General features: G+C 40.9%; 1 protein-coding gene across 1 annotated transcript in view; it reads right to left on the bottom strand.

The window, feature by feature from the left end:
- BMPR2 (bone morphogenetic protein receptor type 2) overlaps positions 1-19,809 on the bottom strand; it is a 114,182-nt gene that overhangs the window by 43,431 nt on the left and 50,942 nt on the right. The window contains exons 2-3 of the mRNA XM_069860821.1: positions 14,435-14,608; positions 13,066-13,245 (exon numbers count right to left, since the gene is read on the bottom strand). Of these exons, the coding sequence (XP_069716922.1) occupies positions 13,066-13,245; positions 14,435-14,608 (354 nt within the window). The remainder of the gene's footprint in view (positions 1-13,065; positions 13,246-14,434; positions 14,609-19,809) is intronic.

Here is a 19,809-nt window from a genome sequence, read left to right as displayed (position 1 = left end):
CTTTGCCTCAATCTTTAATTGTAAAGAAAGTTGTTCCCTCTGTGTACAAACGCAGGAGCTAAAGGAGCAAAATGAGGCTCCCGTGATCCAAGAGGAGGTGGTCAGAGCCTTGCTTGCCCAACTAGACACCCACAAGTCTATGGGGCCGGATGGGATTCACTCAAGGGTATTGAAGGAGCTGGTGGAGGTACTGGCCAAACCCCTTTCCATCATCTTCCAACCGTCCTGGAAGACTGGGGAAGTCCCACTGGACTGGAGGCTGGCTGATGCTGTGCCCATCTACAAGAAGGGTCGCAGGGAGGATCCAGGGAACTACAGGCCTGTCAGTCTGACCTCAGTGCCAGGGAAAGTCATGGAGCAGGTGATCTTGAGTGCTATCATGAAGCACATGCAAGAGAACTGGATGAGATCAGGCCCAGTCAACACAGGTTCATGAAAGGCAGGTCTTGCCAAACTAACCTGATCGCCTTCTATGACAAAGTGACTCGGCTGCTGGACGAGGGAAAGGCTGTGGATGTATCTTCCTGGACTTCAGCAAAGCCTTTGACACAGTTTCTCACAGCATTCTGCTTGAGAAACTGTCAGCCTCTGGCCTGGACAGGCGCACACTCGCCTGGGTGGAAAACTGGTTGGATGGCCAGGCCCAGAGAGTGGTGGGAAATGGTGTGAAATCCAGCTGGAGGCCAGTGACAAGTGGGGTTCCCCAGGGCTCAGTGCTGGGTCCAGCCCTGTTCAATGTCTTTATCAATGACCTGGATGAAGGCATTGAGGGCACCCTTAGCAAGTTTGCGGACGACACTAAGCTGGGTGGAAGTGTGGATCTGCTGGAGGGTGGGGAGGCTCTGCAAAGGGATCTGAACAGGCTGGAGCGCTGGGCTGAGACCAATGGGATGAGGTTTAACAAGGCCAAATGCCGGGTCCTGCACTTGGGGCACAACAACCCTGTGCAGTGCTACAGACTAGGAGAAGTCTGGCTAGAAAGTTGCCTGGAGGAGAAGGACCTGGGGGTGTTGGCTGACAGCAACTGAGCATAAGCCAGCAGTGGCCCAGGTGGCTAAGAAGGCCAATAGCATCTTGGCTTGGATCAGAAACAGTGTGACCAGCAGGTCCAGGGAGGTTATTCTCCCTCTGTACTCGGCACTGGTGAGACCGCTCCTCGAATCCTGTGTTCAGTTCTGGGCCCCTCACCACAAGAAGGATGTTGAGGCTCTGGAGCGAGTCCAGAGAAGAGCAACGAAGCTGGTGAAGGGGCTGGAGAACAGGCCTTATGAGGAGCGGCTGAGAGAGCTGGGGCTGTTTAGCCTGGAGAAGAGGAGGCTGAGGGGAGACCTCATTGCTCTCTACAACTACCTGAAAGGAGGTTGTAGAGAGGAGGGTGCTGGCCTCTTCTCCCAAGTGACAGGGGACAGGACAAGAGGGAAGAGCCTCAAGCTCCACCAGGGGAGATTTAGGCTGGACATTAGGAAAAAATTTTTCCCAGAAAGGGTCATTGGGCACTGGCACAGGCTGCCCAGGGAGGTGGTTGATTCACCTTCCCTGGAGGTGTTTAAGGCATGGGTGGCCGAGGTGCTAAGGGGCATGGTTTAGTGTTTGATAGGAATGGTCAGACTCAATGATCCGGTGGGTCTTTTCCAACCTGGTTATTCTATGACTCTATGATATTCTACAGATTTCTAGCAGCTAGCATTTTAAGTCAGACATCCTGTTACAAACCCGGTCCTAATGACAAGTGCAACAAGGGAAAGTCTCTGTCGCATGCAAAAAAAGACACAACACTCCGTTTCCCAACTCTAATATTAATTAGTGTTCATAGCAACAGAGCACTGCTCGTTTATTTATTAATTACAAAACAGCAAAAGTAATAAAAATCAATGGTACACATCAACAATAGTTGCTTCAATACATAAGGAAGGAAAATACCTAAACCTGTCATGGAAAGAAAACAAAACCGCAATGTGACTGGGAAGAGTAACACCACAAAACCTTCAAGGTAAAAAAGAAAAGCCACAAAGATTAAGTCTGTGTATATGGAAGTATATGGATTGACAAATACTACTATTTATCTTTCATATAAGTCTCCTTATAGCATTTTCAGGAACTTCCCTCACCCTAATCTGCCTTTTAACAACAGTGGCTTTCTGGGCTATATAACTAACACAAACGTACAGAGACTTTTGATATCAACTTGAACTTCGGTTTGCTTGAAGGCTTTTCAACACTACAATTACATTCATGAGAATCTTCATCAAGATTCTAGTGAATATACTGTCATCATCTCCTGTTTGGGCAACAACAATAGGAGTTACTTGGTCTTGGAAGTAACAGCTTTGAAAAAACCTGCAATTGGTGTATAATCAGGAGTAACCTGACTAAGAGCACGCTGACACAGAGCAAAGAGCTTGTCTCTGCCCTGGCTCCCCTGGATGATCTATGAACTCTTTCTTTTTCTAGCATATAGTTTCTGTTAGCCAGAAGATCACCTCAGATCTCTATGATTTGAGAACATCCCCAACAGCTCAGTTCTTCAGAAATAACAGGAGACATCCACCACCAGGACGACTCGTCAGGAGCTAGATGCCAAAACTTCACATCCAGAATCTGAGTTAGTCACAGGTTCACAATCAACAGCTGAGGCACTTAGTTGAATTTGCCATTCAGTTTATTAATAAAAAGCATGTAAGCCTTTCCTTGTAAGGGTAACAAATTTTACACCCTGATCCCCAGCACACATCCACACACAGAGATTTTGTCTGATGCAGTGAGGCAGACAAACTATAGCTTACAGCAAGTACAGCTCCTAACCGTTTTTTATACTCCCAACAGAAGATGCTCCAACTGCAGAGTTTTGAAAACAATAAAACCAAATGAAATCACATCAAGAGCAATCATTTAGTGCATATATACAAAGATAAGCACAGACTACAATCAGAGCCTGAGCTCAGAACAACACATGCAAGCCAGACCGGCAGAGCAGCCAGGCTGGCACAGTGCTGCACTGCAGCTCCTGCTCCCTTTGTGGAAGACTGGGACTATCTCTGCCCACAGCCTGCTCTGCCCCTGGATCTGCCTGACATCTAACTGAAATCATTCCAGTTGTTCTAAATGCTTTGTCCAAAAGCAATTCAAGTATTCTTAGACACAACTCAACACATTTGTTAAAAACCAAACACTTTATTTACCTACAGCTTCTAAGATTGTGCCATATTGAAATACCATTAGTGGTTTACCTCCAGATAGCATCCCCTCTGAAGATGCACTGTATGCTACATCTTAAAGCAAGGGGACAGAAATCAATGTTAAGTAAAATATTGGATTTTCAAGATCACAATATTTTCCAGATAAAGAAAAAAAATTACCAAAAAAGGCTTAAAAAGTAACAGGGATTAATGATTAACTCTGAAGAGCAAACATCTTTTAATCATCTGTCTGGACTTCTAGTTCCCTGTGAGGAGGCTGAGCCCCATCGTGCTGAGCTGTGGATGCAACTCAGATAATACTGGAAAGCAGCTGGACTAACAGGGGGCTCATCTAAGTGTATGTCAAATACCAAGAACCTAAAGCTTTCTTCCTAAATTGTACTTGCTTCAAAATCAAGAGGGTAAAACATATTAGACAAAACCATGATACAAGATCAGATTTTTGCCCATAAGCTTAGCTCACAGGACAGCACCAAGGGGGTCTTATAAAAAATGTCTAATTAAGAAGCAAGAAAAGACATGAAAGGTTTTCCATGGTCTAAACACTATTCTGCACAAATATAGTACTGAACAGCCAAAACAAGACCCAATATTTACAAGCGATGTTCTGGTTTGTGTTTTGCATTTGCAGTCTCAGTCTGCCTCTTTACTATTTCAGTAGCCTATGGAGAAAGGCCTCTCTCACCCCTACTGTACCGGGGACAGACAAAACTGGTGACAGGGCAGAGGTGGGAATCTGTTAGTACTAGCTGGCAGCATCCAGCAGTGATTTATAACTGGACTTTGAAGAGTTCTTGTTCCTTTGAATCTTAACTTCATTCATTTCAACATTGTTAAAGAAAACCTGAGTAGAGCCATGCTAAATATCAGATATGAGGAATGTCACAAGGGTAGCATCGCAGGTTAAATGGGATGACAAGGAGCAGTACTGAGCAGGCCTAGCAGCTCCAGTCAGCCCAGGGAGACACAACTGCAGCATTCTCAAGCCAATATCCTCCACCATGAGCTGCAGCAGCAGAGAAGCCTGCACACAGCCATTTCTGTCACACCCCTGCTCACAGCATGACAAATAGGAAAAGAGGGGATACCAACAAAGCTGATGTGAAAATAAAAGTTACTTGAAAAAGCACAGAAACTTGGACAGGCAGAATGTTCATAAAATAGACAGTGGTTTAATTTTACTTGGTAATGACTATTACATGCAATACCTTGGCTAATTCAGTCCACATTCTTTGTTGAGGAGAGTCACCTAACCACATCTGCAAGGAGAAATGCTTCCATGGTGGTGGTGTAGTCTTAACTCACTCTTGAACGTTAAGATTTACAGCACTCAGTTTTCAAATTTTTGGAGTGGGTGGAATAGTTATTAGAAGCCTATTACTACCCCTACATAAGAAAGGCTGTTAACTTAGGATGTTCCTGAAAATCTGCCTTCCAGACTGCTCCTACCTATTTCTTAAATTATCTGGGTTGTTAAATAGCAATGTACAATTTATTTTAGAATTGTATTGGTATTATATAGCTAGTATACATGTATTACATTGCATATTGGAGCATCTGAATAAAGACATAAAAAGGATAGCATCCTTCTCTGTTCTCCATTTTGCCTCAAGACGAGGCAAAACCATTACTTACCTAATGCCTTTTCTTTTTTTTTTTTTTTTTACAGTCCAGTTTTCCCTAATGCTCTCTGAAAGAGTCTCGTTCCTATGAACCTTATCTACTTTTGCCTTCGGTCTATAAGGCGTTCACAATAAAGCCCCACTGTGCACTGCCACAAGAGATAGTGATTAATTATGCCACTGAATTTATTATAGAACAATACACAAGTCAGAAATATTCAGCATTCCCAGTAAATGGAAGTAAATATATTTACTATATTTGCATTACCCATAGATATTTGTGGATCTTTAAACTCTTACTAGTGCATAAAACATACAAAATATAGGCAACTAATTTCCAGCAGAAATACAGATTAGTGCCGCAAGAACTGCACGTGACACAAGAACTGTGAATTGCCCATTTACAGATACTAGTTGGTTTAAAATGTACATTTCCACTCTTACTGACAGCTGCAAAAATCACATCTTTTATTTCTTAAATGGATGTTTCCTTTCTTAATTCTAGACTCTAAATTTAAATAAAATATTTTCTGTGTAGTACTAGAATTAAACAGGACACTTCAACGATGACAAAGATGCATACCAGATAATTATTTCAAATGAATAAGCTAGAAGTTATGTTCACATCTCCTTGAAGGGCTGAGATCTCCAAGAACTCCGAAGTAAAATATTTTAGCCCACTAAAACGAAGTGCAATTATAGCCCTAATACTTCACAAACACACTATTGCAACACCACGATAAAATCCCACCTTGCATCCAAAAAACTCTAAACATTTTTTAGATTCCAACAGATTTTTGTAAGAACTTTGCAAAGGTCCTTGTTCTCAGACCTCCAGGGTTGGGTCTGAGACCCCAGGGGGCTACAAGAAAGCTGGGGAGGGACTATTATAAAGGCTGGTAGTGATAGGACGAGGGGCAATGGGTATAAACTGGAGAGGGGCAAATTTAGACTAGACATAAGGAGGAAATTCTTCCCTATGAGGGTGGTGAGGCCCTGGCCCAGGTTGCCCAGGGAAGCTGTGGCTGCCTCATCCCGGGAGGTGTTCAAGGCCAGGCTGGATGGACCTTGGGCAGCCTGGGCTGGTGGGAGGTGTCCCTGCCCATGGCAGGCAGGGTGGAACTGGATGGGCTTTAAAGTCCCTTCCAACCCAAACTACTCTGTGATTCTACAATAACACAGTTCCAATTGCTGCTGGCACAGCTCTGCAAGCTACCCTGTACAGCTCTCCTATCAAGTGTGCCCCAAACAGCAGTTTCACAACACAACAGGGCATGTACTCGTAAAAAACAAGGGACTTTTTTTGTAAACATAATATTGAAATGGTTCGCCTTTTTCAAATCAACATGTTTGTTCTTACTTTAACACAGTTTTTAGCATTTTATGGATTTGGTGCATAACAGAAATGTGAAAGCATTTCCAAACATTCCCCAAACATTTCAATCTCAGTGCAAGTAAAACACTCGAATTTCATCTTCCTAATTAAACACTTATGTAAGAGAAAAAGTTTACATGTACAATTTTCTGTCTAAGTAGGCCTTGCCTTCACAGCTAGCATTTCATGTCCAGACTCCAATTGCACATCAAAGCTTTACTTTTAAAATCAGTAAAGATGCAAGTTTAACCTCAGGAGATCGTGATGTCTTAGAAGTTAAAACATTAACTGCTGCTATCAACAACCTTTAAGAGATTCTGCTTTTAATATATCCATTTCTAATGAGAATCACTGAACTGAAGTTACTCAACAAGCACTACCAGTTATCTTGGGTGACTTGCAAAACCTTCCACTGAGTCTACAGAAACTAAGGCTTTCACTTGAATTTCCATACAAACTTCTATATAATTGCTTTAATGCTTTGTTTGCTCCTTGCAACAATTTTCACTTCTGCTTTTTCTCTCCTGCATTAATCCACAATACTATCATATTTCCCTCAGTTGTAACAAGCAACAGCCTTTATTAGCAGACTTCTCCAAATTTTATATGATTTGTAGCAATGTGCATCCTGTGTCACAACCCCCTCCGCAGTTAACTCATTACCCATAACCAAATAAACAGCAAAAAATAAGTAATAGAAGAATTTCTTTTAAACATGCATTAAATTTCAGACAGAAAGGCAACCGAAGGCTCACAAAAATACACATTTGTCAATAGCTGGCCCAAACCCCAAAATATGCCATTGTTATGTCAGCATCTTAAAGAATTATTCCCAAGAAAACACCTCTCTTTGTTTTTCCCATCTCTTAGCTGCTCCATATATAATCTGCTTTAACAGAGATACAGAACAGGTCCAGAGGAGGCTACAAAGCTCCTGCGAGGGCTGGAGCACCTCCCATACGAGGACAAGCTGAGAGAGCTAGGCTCCTTCAGCCTGAAGAAGAGAAGGATCTGAGGAGATCTCATAGTGACCTTCAAGTACCTGAAAGGAATTCCTTCACCATGACGGTGGTGAGGCACTGGCCCAGGTTGCCCAGGGAAGCTGTGGCTGCCCCATCCCGGGAGGTGTTCAAGGCCAGGCTGGATGGACCTTGGGCAGCCTGGTCTGGTGGGAGGTGTCCCTGCCCATGGCAGGCAGGGTAGAACTGGATGGGCTTTAAAGTCCCTTCCAACCCAAACTACTCTGTGATTCTATGATTCTACACATTCAGAAATCTCCACGCACATTCATCTGCATCTCCTTCAGCAGCTCAGCACCTTCGTTTCCTACAGTGCCCTAAAGTAACTTCCTGGGAGGCACATTGCTGTCCTCTTCCACCAAACACTTAGATGTCTCAAAGTAAACCTGTTTTTAAGAGATATTGAGACCCTCAATTACTGTCTTAATATTTCCACCCGCCCTATAATATGGTGAAGGTACATCAATGACATCTACTGCCTTATCTCTTCACTGAGACTCCGGGTCACTTCAAAGGCACAAGTTTTAATCCTTGTGGGGTTCAGTCCAACCTCCACCTTTAAGACAGAAGATCTGCCACCTTGCAAAGGTTTGTCATTTCTCCTTTGCTATACATCCAAATCACCTGAAAAATATATATAGTGCAAGTAAGGGAAAATGCTTATTTAGCTTATTTACAAGGTGTTTTCTTAGATTAGGCAGATCAGAAATCGAAAAACAGCTCAAACACTGGCTATAAAGACTCGGCTGAGCAGGTACTGCAAGTGGAACCCAGCTGAAGTAAATGCATTTCAATTACAAATTAATATCAGATGCTGCTCTCCAGAAAAAAAAGCAGTTCAAGATAACAACTGAGAGTAAGCATGGTCACAACTTTCCAAAACTAGCCTGACACCATCAAACTCCACTCCAGTGGGAGCTGGATTGGGCCACACGCCCACAGCAACTTAAGCTTAACTGCTGCCTCTCCAAAAGCAACAGCTACATGAAAACTACCTATTACTGACTTAATTAAGCTGAGTTTTTTTTTTTAATGGGAGGTTACTTTAAAGTTCCCAGAGAATTCTGTAAGCACTTGAAGACAGACTTGTATATATATATATATTTTATATATGTAACGGGAAGGCTGGCAAAGAACGGCCAGGATGATACAGTGGAAAGATAAACCTGTCTATCAAGTGCTTTAGAATAAAGAAACACCAATTTCCTTCACTGTGTGAGGAGGTTTGTTTATATCCAAATCTCAGGGCTCTCATTTGTTTCATCTTTCTAAATCCTCTAAAAATGTTAAATGTTTCTAAATCGTCTAAAATTTCTGGCCACCATTAGTTGCAATGAGGAGAAAATCCTACATCATTTCAACAACAATATGCACCAGTAATGCTCATCCATAGATCATGTAAATACATCACCTGTTGTACAAAGATATATTCTTAATACTCAATTGCTGTAAGATTAATTTATTTGCAGCGCCAGGAATGCAGCATTAAAGAAAAAAAAATAAAAGCAACTTTGTTACTTTCATCTTGATGTTATTTTAATGTGAATGTTTCATGACGGCAATGAACAACAAGCAAGAGTATTTACCTTTTTAGCCACTGAAATTCTATTTTAATGGCCATTATGAATGATTGTAGAACTAATGAACTTGTCTTCAAAAGTCTCAGAATTTAGGAAGCATTTTATAGATATATAAAGCAGATATTTAACAAGTTTCCGAATAAATATTTGACAAAGTCAACAGAGTGAACACACATCTCAAAACACTTGCCCAGGAAGCATAGTTAGCCCCTTTTAGGTCAGGTTAAGGGTATGTGCATACTGGCTGAAGTTAGAATGGAATTATTTTTGGTCATTTTTTTGTGAAAACAGAAGATGGAAGAATAATGAATCTATCCATGAGTGGTTTAGCAAAGCATAAGAAAGCATATTTTTCTCCAGTAGTGCAAGGTTAGGTTGAAAGGTTGGTTTTGAACTTCTGCATTTCAGTAGCTCCAAACTCCACAGGCAAATCTTCAGATCTGAAATAAACGCCATTCTCCAACCTCTGCTTCTTCTGGCACCAGGAAACAGCTATCTGAATACCTCGCGACTATGGGCTCTAGACTACATCCCATCCTGCAGCACTTGCAAAATGCTAGCTGGAGGGACCAGCAACTAACAGCTACTCAAATCTGCCTGGATTATCTTTAAGGCAGAAGAGAAGAATACTACGACTACTTAGATAATGATTGTTTCAAATTACCAGCCGCACATTAAGAAGCAGTGAGGACTGAATTTAAGGCTTCAAGAACCTGTTTGTCCTTTATTTTTATTTTCCTAAGTTTTGTTACAAGATAGGATGGATTATCTTATACTTATGCCCTGACTATTATGAACTAAAAAAAAAAAAAAAGGTATCGCATTCTACACAAGTATGGTCACAAGATAAACAACTTTTGACATCCTAAAAGACAATGACACAAAAAAAAAGAGTAATGTTTAAGAGAAGAATTGCTATATTTTACAACAATGATTTGTTATACCTAACATGCATTAAGATCTTAAATTTAGTATCTTGAATCATTTATAGTCTAGTTACATCTTTCAATACACCATTGTTAATTGTCCTACAAAAACAAGCAACCAAAAGATTGTATGAAAACACTTTGATACTTACATCACTTGGAGTATTGTCCAACACTGCAGCCTTCAGCACAAGAAAGATGCAGACCTGTTTGAGTGGGCCCAGAGGAGGGCCACAAAAAATTACAAGAGGGATGGAACACCTCTTCTCTGAAGAAAGGCTGAGAGAGCTGGGGTTGTTCAGCCTGGAGAAGAGAAGGCTCTGGGATGACCTTACTGCAGCCCTTCAGATGGGTATATACTTTTTAGCAGGGCTTGCTGCAATGTGACGAGGGGTAATGGTTTTAAACTAAAAGAGGGTAGATTTAGACTATATATAAGGAAGAAATTTTTCACAATGAAGATGGTGAAACGTTGGAACAGGTTGCCAGATAGCTGGTAAAAGCCCCAACCCTGGAAAAGCTCAAGATAGGTTGGACAGGGCTCTGAGCAACCTGATCTAGTTGAAGAAATCTCTGCTCACTGCAGAGGGGGTTGGACTAGATGACCTTTAAAGGTCCCTTCCAACCCAAACCATCCTATGATTCTATGAAGTAATTTTTTTAATTCTTCCATTATTTCTCTGGATGGATTTAGCTCAAGAGCCTAACAGCATGCTGGTCTTTCTGTAGATCCTCCTCATAGGAGCAAGGAAATATTTTTAAAAGAACACCTACAATTTCCCTTAATGATGGAGTTTCACATTGACCGGGTTCACTAGTAGTGTTTTCAAGTTCTGATAGCTTTTAAACTATAGCTGAATTTCCACTTTTAATTCCAAGAACTTTTTATTCTGGGTGATTTTACTGGACATCAGCAGGAAAACATTTACAAATACTTAACTGTTGGCTGAATTAATCCTGCTATGAAATTTCCAGGACCATAACTACAGTCTCAGGAGGCCACAAACCTAACTTTCTGTTATCCAAGAACTATTCAACCCACAGCATTTTTAATACATTATCAAAATATATATGCAATAGCGCTGTTGCAGTTCACGTGCTGTCCTGAAACAGCCTTCTGCGTAAGATTTCCTCTACGCCTGTAACCTGTTCAATTTAATCATCTAAAAGGTAGGGTGACACAGCCTGCCACAGCCCGTACAGCTGAGCCTACCAACATCCTTAAAGCCTTCTGACAACTTTAACAGAAAGGCTGGAAAAACACCCAAGTCACTTAAGGCTTACCAGCGATTCTGTAAAAACAACTTGGCCAAAGTAAGGATTCTGTCCTAAAGGCAGCAAAACTAAATCTTACAGCACCACAATAAGTTCTAGAAGCAGATGAGAGAGCTGGGAAAGGGACACTGGAGACTCCAGTGCCCGGAATGAGGGTCAGTAAGGTTGCAGAAGTCCGTGTGCCACTGCCTCCCTCTTTTTTTCACCCTTCCACCTTCCTAAAACATCCTTTGCTTCCACAGTGCTATGGATGTACAGAATTTAGAGCACTGGGAGCTGCCCTAGCTCTGTCAGACGCTTTACAAATAAGTAAAGCAGAGCTTTACAAATAAAACACCAGAGTGGCAAAGGAGACCATCCTTGCTGCAGGAATGGCCAATCTCCAGCTGTCACCCAGTCAAAGCAGACAGACAACTGCGCTAGGCAGCAACCTACTTTGCTTATGCCTAAAGCTAAATTTGCATTTTATGAAAATGGAAGGTGACACAATAACACAAAACAGTTTGAGTCAGTAGAAATGTATGCTGCAGCACTCAATTACAGCTGGGTAAATTAAGGACTCTCTTAAAAATTTAACCTGCCACAACCTCCTTTGCAAGTCACGCTTGATGTTTCTGTATTAAAATTTCCACTTAAAAATTATTTGACAATCTCATCATCCACTAACTGAACTAATTCAACTTGTAATTTCTACCCCTAGAGAAGCACGAGCACAAGTGATTTTGGAGGAACTTTGTCTTCCTATTTTGGAGGATAGAAGAGGACAAAGAATTATCTTTACATCTTTTTTTCCCCTCCAGTTTAAATCCCCTGCCCAGCACTAACTCCAGCCACATTTGGGGAGCCCCGTCTGATGATTATTACCAGAGCCTGTTCTGCACTGCACAATGCTTGGTCCAGACACTGATTCCAAATGGTGATTGTTTACTGGTTCTGCAAAGAGTTTTATCAGCCGAAAGGCACCATGTCTTACCAGCTCTCTTTACCCATTTATACCGTACACAGTTTCCCAGTAAAAAGTCGCTGCTTTTTTTTTTAGTGTGCCAAGCCCCCATTTTGACCAAAACTGCTTAGAAAGACTTGATCCTACAGCTACTTTCAAAAGCATCAGTATATTCACTATCTTAGTGTTTCAAGTTAATTCAAATAATATCATTCCCAGACACAGACTATTATTTTTGCATTCTACAGCTGTAAATACTACCCAATTAAAGATATCTTTATTTCACAACACACAGAAACAGTTGCACCTCCATTTACATACCCGTTCCTATGCAATTTCTCTTTCACAATTCTTATTTAGAAAAAGCTATCCAAATGTTTAGATGATGCCAAACTAACTCAGCTTTTTTACAGGTTCTTAATTCTTGGACACAGCATAACAGTGCGCCTGCTAGTCATGATCTTGCTTCTGTAATAGGAGGTTAAGGTGTCTGATCTCTTGATTTGGATCCATATGCTATGTTGATTTTATAATAATTTAACAGACAATCTAATCTGGAAGCAAACTACATTGCTCAAACTAGCACTCTTTGAACGTCATGCCAAAGTTAATCTCTATGAGAGATATGCAAAAGAAAGAAGATTTCAAAGCACTACAAGGCGGCTGTAGAGAATCTCAACAGCCTGATAGAAGACCGGTTCAACCACTCAAAGCTATCTGTGAACTATGACTACATAGACAGGCCAGGCTTTTCAAAGGTACCGTAATGTTAATGAACTTACTGGCCTGTTTTAACAGAAGTCTGAATCCTTCTGAGCCATCCCCACAGGCTTCTGAAGTTGGGCACCCAAATACCAAGCATCCAAGATTAGAGACCATTTTGGATAACATAATCAGCAGTTGCTTATAGAAACAATTGTCTTGTAAGCATTTAACCTGTTTTTTGCTGAGCACTGCAGCATATATAAATGTGATAAACCCCATATGGAAAAGCTCTGTTCTGTTTGCTATTTCTGTTACACACAAACAGAAAGGTCACAGTTCTCGCATTCTGCAGTACCATGAAATAAGGATCTCTTTCTAAATTATCTAAACCATAAAAATTAGAGATGGAAACATCTGACTTACTGTAAGGTGTTGTATCAGTAGGGTCAGGAGGTGGAAAATTTTCTGTGAAGTTAACATTACACAAGTCCGTGCTACAGCAGCAGAAGCGGTACGTTCCATTCTGGATCAAGGAAGGGGTGGTTGTAACTATACACTCCTCAAAATGACACTCTTGTGGGTCTCCTATATGAGACCAGCAACCTGTAAAAAGAGGCATATTAAAGAGTCTTTTTTAAAGGAAACATAAAATTAGTTGTACTGCAAGGACAACTAAGCACACCTATAGAAATCCATACATTAAATTTTAAGAGTGGGATGAGAACAGTTACCATAATTTGCTTGTCTGACTTCGTTACCACCTTTTACATCTAAACCTGAACAATTTCTTTCAGAATTTACCACAGCCAAAGAGAAGAAGTATGGGAAGCAATGAAAGCCAACATCAGAGGTGTCCAGCTGCCAAACTCAATGTAAAAAAAAAACCTGAATTCTTGAGCCTTCTAAGTGGATGTACGGCATTCTCCATTTCTCCAATACCACAGACAATACTACCACCCTCATCACTGGATTTTTTTACAAGATCATAATTTATTTCTTGGTTAATGCAGGGCTTTTCTCCCTGCAGCAACTGTTCCTTCTCAAGTACAGTCAATGGCAGTTAAACCTCATTTACACACACATGCCTGGAAGGGAAAGAGGCAGCACAGGGGCAAAGGTGAGCAGTCAGCCTGCTGCTTTCAGCAGATTACCAGATCAAACGTGAAACAACAACATTGAGTACAACTGCAAAGGATGTTTGTAAATATCAGTTTTCATTCTGCCTTATGCTACATTAACTTTTACCCAAGTAGCCAAGAGTCAAGTCCCAGAGAACGGTTATCAAAATAAGTCTCCAGCAAATGAGAGGTCCTTCACCCCTCCCTACCCTCGCTCTCCCTGCAGAATAGCAGCGAATTGACTGTTAGTGATATATGACGCTTTTGGGCTATAGCTGCAATTACCTTTGCCAACAAACATCCAGACAATATGAATATAGATTTTTTTTTTACCTATTTTAGAATTTATAATTACATCAATACATATACGAGATGCACTGAAGAAATCCATCCTTCCTCTGGAGATGGTAAGCAACAAGCAATTTGAGTGTTTTTCCTTTAGCTGTGCATTGATCTCTTTGGTCTCTTTTAAAAGTCATTTATTTGAAATACACATCCTGTTCATACTTAAAATTGCTAAATTGGAAGTTTAAAGTTATGCATTTGCACAACGCACAAAACGCACAAACAAAATACCTGTCTTTGCAGCTGTTAATCTTCGTATCAGCTGACTAGATCAAAAAAGTGCAAAAAAAGTAGCAAAACTACTGCACTTATGCCAAAATGTTACATACCTTGTTTTACCAGATGTATGTCTCCTTCTCGTGTTTTTTCCCAAAGTCCATAGCAGGTACTACCTTTCATGCACAAAATTGTGCCATTCTCCTGGGAGATTCGGCTCTCACTGATTCCATGGTCCTGCTGATACGGGTCCTTAAACGCACACAGCCGCTCCTCGCTCTGCACAGCTTTAGACAAAGAAAGGAAAATATTTTTTGTCAGTGATTTTATGCATAAAATATTAACTTTAATAAAAGGATGATTAACGTCTTCTGGAAACCTACATTCCAAACCATCCTGAATTATACATATCCATTTTTTTTAACTGTATCCCAACAGTCAAAAATAAAAATGACTTCTACCTTAAAGTTAATTTCATAAAAAGGACAAAAAAACCTCAGCAGATGTTTCAAAATGAATGTGCCAATGTCTGAAGTTCACTAAAAGCTTCATTGCATAGTCTGCATCATCTACATCATTTGTCAAGTGTAAGTTACGCAACTGTTAGCTCGCTTCTTCAGCAACCGCATGAGTTACTTGTTTCCAGATCCTAAACCAAGATAGATCTTCACATTGTCATCCAACCCAGTGCCTACCTAACTCAGAGAATTTTTTCCACTCTATTTCTATTAAGCTCTCTCTTTTTCTTCTGTTACCCAGCCACCGCACTGACATTGACTACTTTTTACTTCTTTTTATCAGTTTGGGCTCTTTCACACAACTTCACTAGTGACCACCAACAGGAATACTAACGGCATAGTAAAAGCTGTACAACTGACCAGCAGTTCTGGGAAACGCCACCTGTAAAAAGGAGCAACACTGCATGTGAAGTCTCCCTGTGGAATGTCCAGCAGGAACATTATAGAACATATGAAAATAAAGACCTATGATCACCCAGAAAGTCACTGGGGCTTTTTACTAAAACAAAACCAAAACCGCCCAGAAAAAGCATAATGATTTGTACAAGAATATTTAATCAACAAACTTCAAAGTGTTAGTATCTCAAAACCTCATCCACTTTACCCATACAACTATAGACTTTTTGTTTCTATCACTTCAAAGAAAGGAGTCAACCATGCCGATGTGACTCTCATCTTTTCTTCAGGAAGAGTAAAAACATTCAAGCAAACTCTCTAGAAAGGCCAAGATTAATAAATCCTATGTTTGTACTGACTATGTTTAGAATATCTTTGTTCTTCCCTTGAACGATTTCATAAAATGCACAGAAAGGTAGGTATGCAATTTCAAGGTCATTTAGTATTATCCAGCAGCACACCTCAGCAAACATCCCATCACAAGAAGAATTTGCATGACTTATCTCAACAACAAGATTTCATCCAGTTCTTCAACTTCCACGAAAGCACTCTTAGCAAAAAGATGCAAGGTAAAGTAGATTGTTCTTTTGGGAAAACGTATTTTGAACTTAAAATAAAATTATAGCATAGGTAACTGTAAATTATTAAAGGTACTGGGTACATATAAAAAGTCCCTTCACTAAGAATTTATTTATTTGATGATTCTGCAGCACTGGCCCCAAAGAAGCTGTGTCTCTCCATGGCAGACTTATTGCAAAAAAGCTGTTTCACTGTGTCACCAGCACAGATGATTCAGTAACTGAAAGACAAATCAAGAGACTGAGATACCTGTCTCACTTCTAAGGCCATTACTGTTCATTAAGAGGTCAAAAATTCTCTTATCCCGAGACAATCATAAATAGCTATCCATAAAAGTAGTCTCCCAGTCACTCCCAGCTTATTCTGTGGCAGCAGTAATTAGAATATAGCACAACTTAGCTTATTTTTCAGTAGGGCGTGCAATATCAGATGAGCTGCATGTCAGGTCAGTGGTGGTAGAACTCTCAGTTGAGGGGACAGGAACTTCTTAAGACACTGTAATTCAATCCCTTGCAGCCTTACATACTCCAATAACCTGGCCGGCAGTCCATGCTACTCCCCCACCCCTCTGTACATCGCTCAGCATACAATTTACATCTGGAACTAGAGTTCTGAAGTGATAAATACATTTATTATAAAGCAACAGCTTGATATTCAGAAATGCAGTTCCCTAAATTTAATATCTAACATTTTTTCTTTCTAAGTAGAGTTAGTTGAGTTACTGAGGACAAAAAGGTCACACATTAACAGCTAGCATATGCTGCCTCCAGCAGTACTCGCCAGTCGCACATACTGGTTTTATTCTCAGGAACAGCTGAGTATGCCAGGCGTGAAGCATCTGTCCTGCATTCTCTGCTCCATGACATGGGACTGGCCAAGAAACAACGTATGAAGTACAGTTCTCCGCTGCTCTAAGAGAACTGGAGCTGGCTAGCTTTTTGAAAACTGAAAGGAGAAAAAGTTATCATGGAACTATAATTTTCAAGAGAGAACAGGACAGAATTATACAGCCTTGTGCAATAGACATATCTGCTCCTAGGGACACTACAAAGGTTTTTAAATCAGTCGCATGTGATAGCTGAGTAGGACTAAGGCCACATGAGATGCTAGTGTTTACAAAATGCTCAAATTGCTGCAAGATAAGCACTTTCATAATTTGCCTTTCCTGTGAAAAATACATTTAAAAGGACAGAACTTACAAAGCAGCCACACATATTTGGTTTCCTAATTAAAAGCCTGCATTTAAAAAAAAGTAATTCCAGGAAAGTGTGCTTTCATAACATCTCAACGGGTTAAAATAAATAAATAAATACAATAAAATTTTAAAAAATAATCTTTCAACCTCTGAACTAATGGAAGAAAAACCCCACCACCTCAGCTTTTGGTTTTGCTTTCTACTCATAAATACAGTTACATGTGTCACATCTGTGCTCCAGAGACACAAACAGCTTTAGTTGCCTAAAATTCTGGTTTCTCCATCCATCTATAAATCTCTTGGTATCAAGGTTGAGAGGCAAGAACATGCAGAAGATATCTGAGAAAAAGAAAAGTTGTTAACCTTTGTGCTAGCTGCTGTCTGATCATTCACTGTAGAAAATAACAGTTGCTACCAAAGGCTTTTCTGATTTTGAAAAATGCATTGCCCTATACCTGCAGAAGGGAGGAAGGGGCAAGCATGAGAAGTACAACATCCACTGCAACCCAAGTGCCAACTTGATCAGTTTTGTAGCAAACTAATAAAAATGCAAGTTGACTTGCCACTGTTTAATGTCAGATGATCTCAGTGGGAAACTCTTCCAACAAAATATAAAGGTTGCTCACCCAACAGCTAGAGTTTTCATGCTGATCACTGCACATTCCTGCTTCGATGATAAGTTAGACGAGCACAGCCCCTGTGGGAGCAGTACCCGCTGCAATACTGTGCCGACCCCTGCCCCTTCCCTGATGGCACAGAACATCTGGAGAACAGGGGACACACAACAAAAGCTACTTTATTTTTCTCTGTTGCCTCAGTAGGTTCATTGTTGAAACTGTAATGCTTAAGAAAATCGGCTCGGGCATTCAGATGCCTAGAAACCATCTTGAAGAACAACCGCGAACTGCTTCGATTTCTTTGCGTGATTTCAGCACATTCCTGCTCAGGGAATTTGGCAGTAAGGTTTGCTTCTTCCAGGCAGTGGAAACTAGTCAGCTCTAAAAACTTTTAGTATTGGAATACTTCTCAGTCAGACCTTGAAAGCAACCTCCAGCCTAGATGAGCTTAAACCTTCCCCCAGAAAAAATGGAGATACTACTACAAAAACACACATTGGTGCTGGAGTGCCTATTCTAAACTTTATCTATTTCAAGCATAAGTTTTAGCTTCAAGGTGAAGTACAGTTGTTCGTTTGGAGTTATATGGGCTTTTCATGGATAACCTTTCATGTCAGTGTTCAGCCATTAAGAGAGCCAACAGCATACACGGTGCTTTCAGAGCAGAAACACATCTACCTGCCCCTTGGGAGCTCTACACCTGCAACATGGAAGGGCAGCCACCAATGCTCTCCAACAGAAGCTTAGCTGGAAACACTTCCAAAGCTACTTCTTCCAAAACTCCATCCTTGGAGATATTCAAAATCCATCTGGACACAGTCCTGGGTAATCGGCCCTAGCAGGGGGGCGGACAAGACCACTTCCAGAGGTCCCTTCCAACCTCAACTATTCTGTGATTCTTGTGGAGCCTAGGTCTCAAGGTACTCAATATGCAGCGACCAGGCAGAAATATTATATTCCTCAGTCAGGCTACCTGCTATTTTTCATCTCCAAGACAGGTAAAATGGTAAGGCAAGGATAGAACTACTGGATTCTCCTGTGTGCCTTCAGTCCAAATAGATCCAAACACAAGGAAATACCTTATTGTTAAGATCTTTATTAAACAACAAGAGCAATTAAAATAAAACAACCTATTCTATGAAGAATGTGGCTCTCAAACTGATCCATTCGCTATATCTGTGCCACTTACCACCTACATGCAAGGTGGTAAGTGCAAGGTCCCTACAGATAGATACTCTCATCAGACATTAAGAACCCAGGAACAGTTCACTATGCAGTGCTCCTTTCCTTACAGATTTCACAGACCCGAGATGTACCAGCAGTGTATCCTCAAACCAGCAAAACACAGAAGCCATTACAGATCAGGCCATACAGTATAATTGCCCAGACATGAACTGTCCTGTACAAAAAGAAAACCAAATGCTAGCACCAAAGTGGCAGCACAGGGATCACAAGTCATTCGTCAGAGCCCTGCTCTTACTATAAGAAGTCTTTTAGAGGCCCTTTCAAGCTATCAGTCTCATTACTCCTGCACAAGTTAAGCATCACAAAAATAACTGCAATAAAATAATGCAAATTCATTTGGGTTGTAGTTTCTCTACAACTACCTGAAAGGAGGTTGTGGAGAGGAGGGAGCTGGCCTCTTATCCCAAGTGACAGGGGACAGGACGAGAGGGAAGGGCCTCAAGCTCCACCAGGGGAGATTTAGGCTGGACATTAGGAAAAAATTTTTCACAGAAAGGGTCATTGGGCACTGGCAGAGGCTTCCCAGGGAGGGGGTTGAGTCACCTTCCCTGGAGGTGTTTAAGGCACGGGTGGACGAGGTGCTAAGGGGCATGGTTTAGTGTTTGATAGGAATGGTTGGACTCGATGATCTGGTGGGTCTCTTCCAACCTGGTTATTCTATGATTCTATGATTCTCTATAAATATGTAAGTATGTAATAACGCTTTCATCACTAGGTCTAAAGCACAACAGAAAAAGCTGCCAAAGATGTATGTATTTCCCCCAAAGATTATAAATGTACTAAATCAAATGAGTAACTTCTTTTTGAGCTGTGTACAGAAACACAGCTCTGGAAAATTCACTGGACTTCAACACAATTATGTGGTTAAATCAGTACATGACAAAAGCATAATTTTAGAAATATGGAAATTACGACTGTAAAAAGGGAAAAGTCACATT

The sequence above is a fragment of the Phaenicophaeus curvirostris genome, chromosome 7, assembly GCF_032191515.1.
Source record: "Phaenicophaeus curvirostris isolate KB17595 chromosome 7, BPBGC_Pcur_1.0, whole genome shotgun sequence".
Classification (NCBI taxonomy): Eukaryota; Metazoa; Chordata; class Aves; order Cuculiformes; family Cuculidae; genus Phaenicophaeus; species Phaenicophaeus curvirostris.
This window is presented reverse-complemented; position numbering and strand designations above follow the sequence as displayed.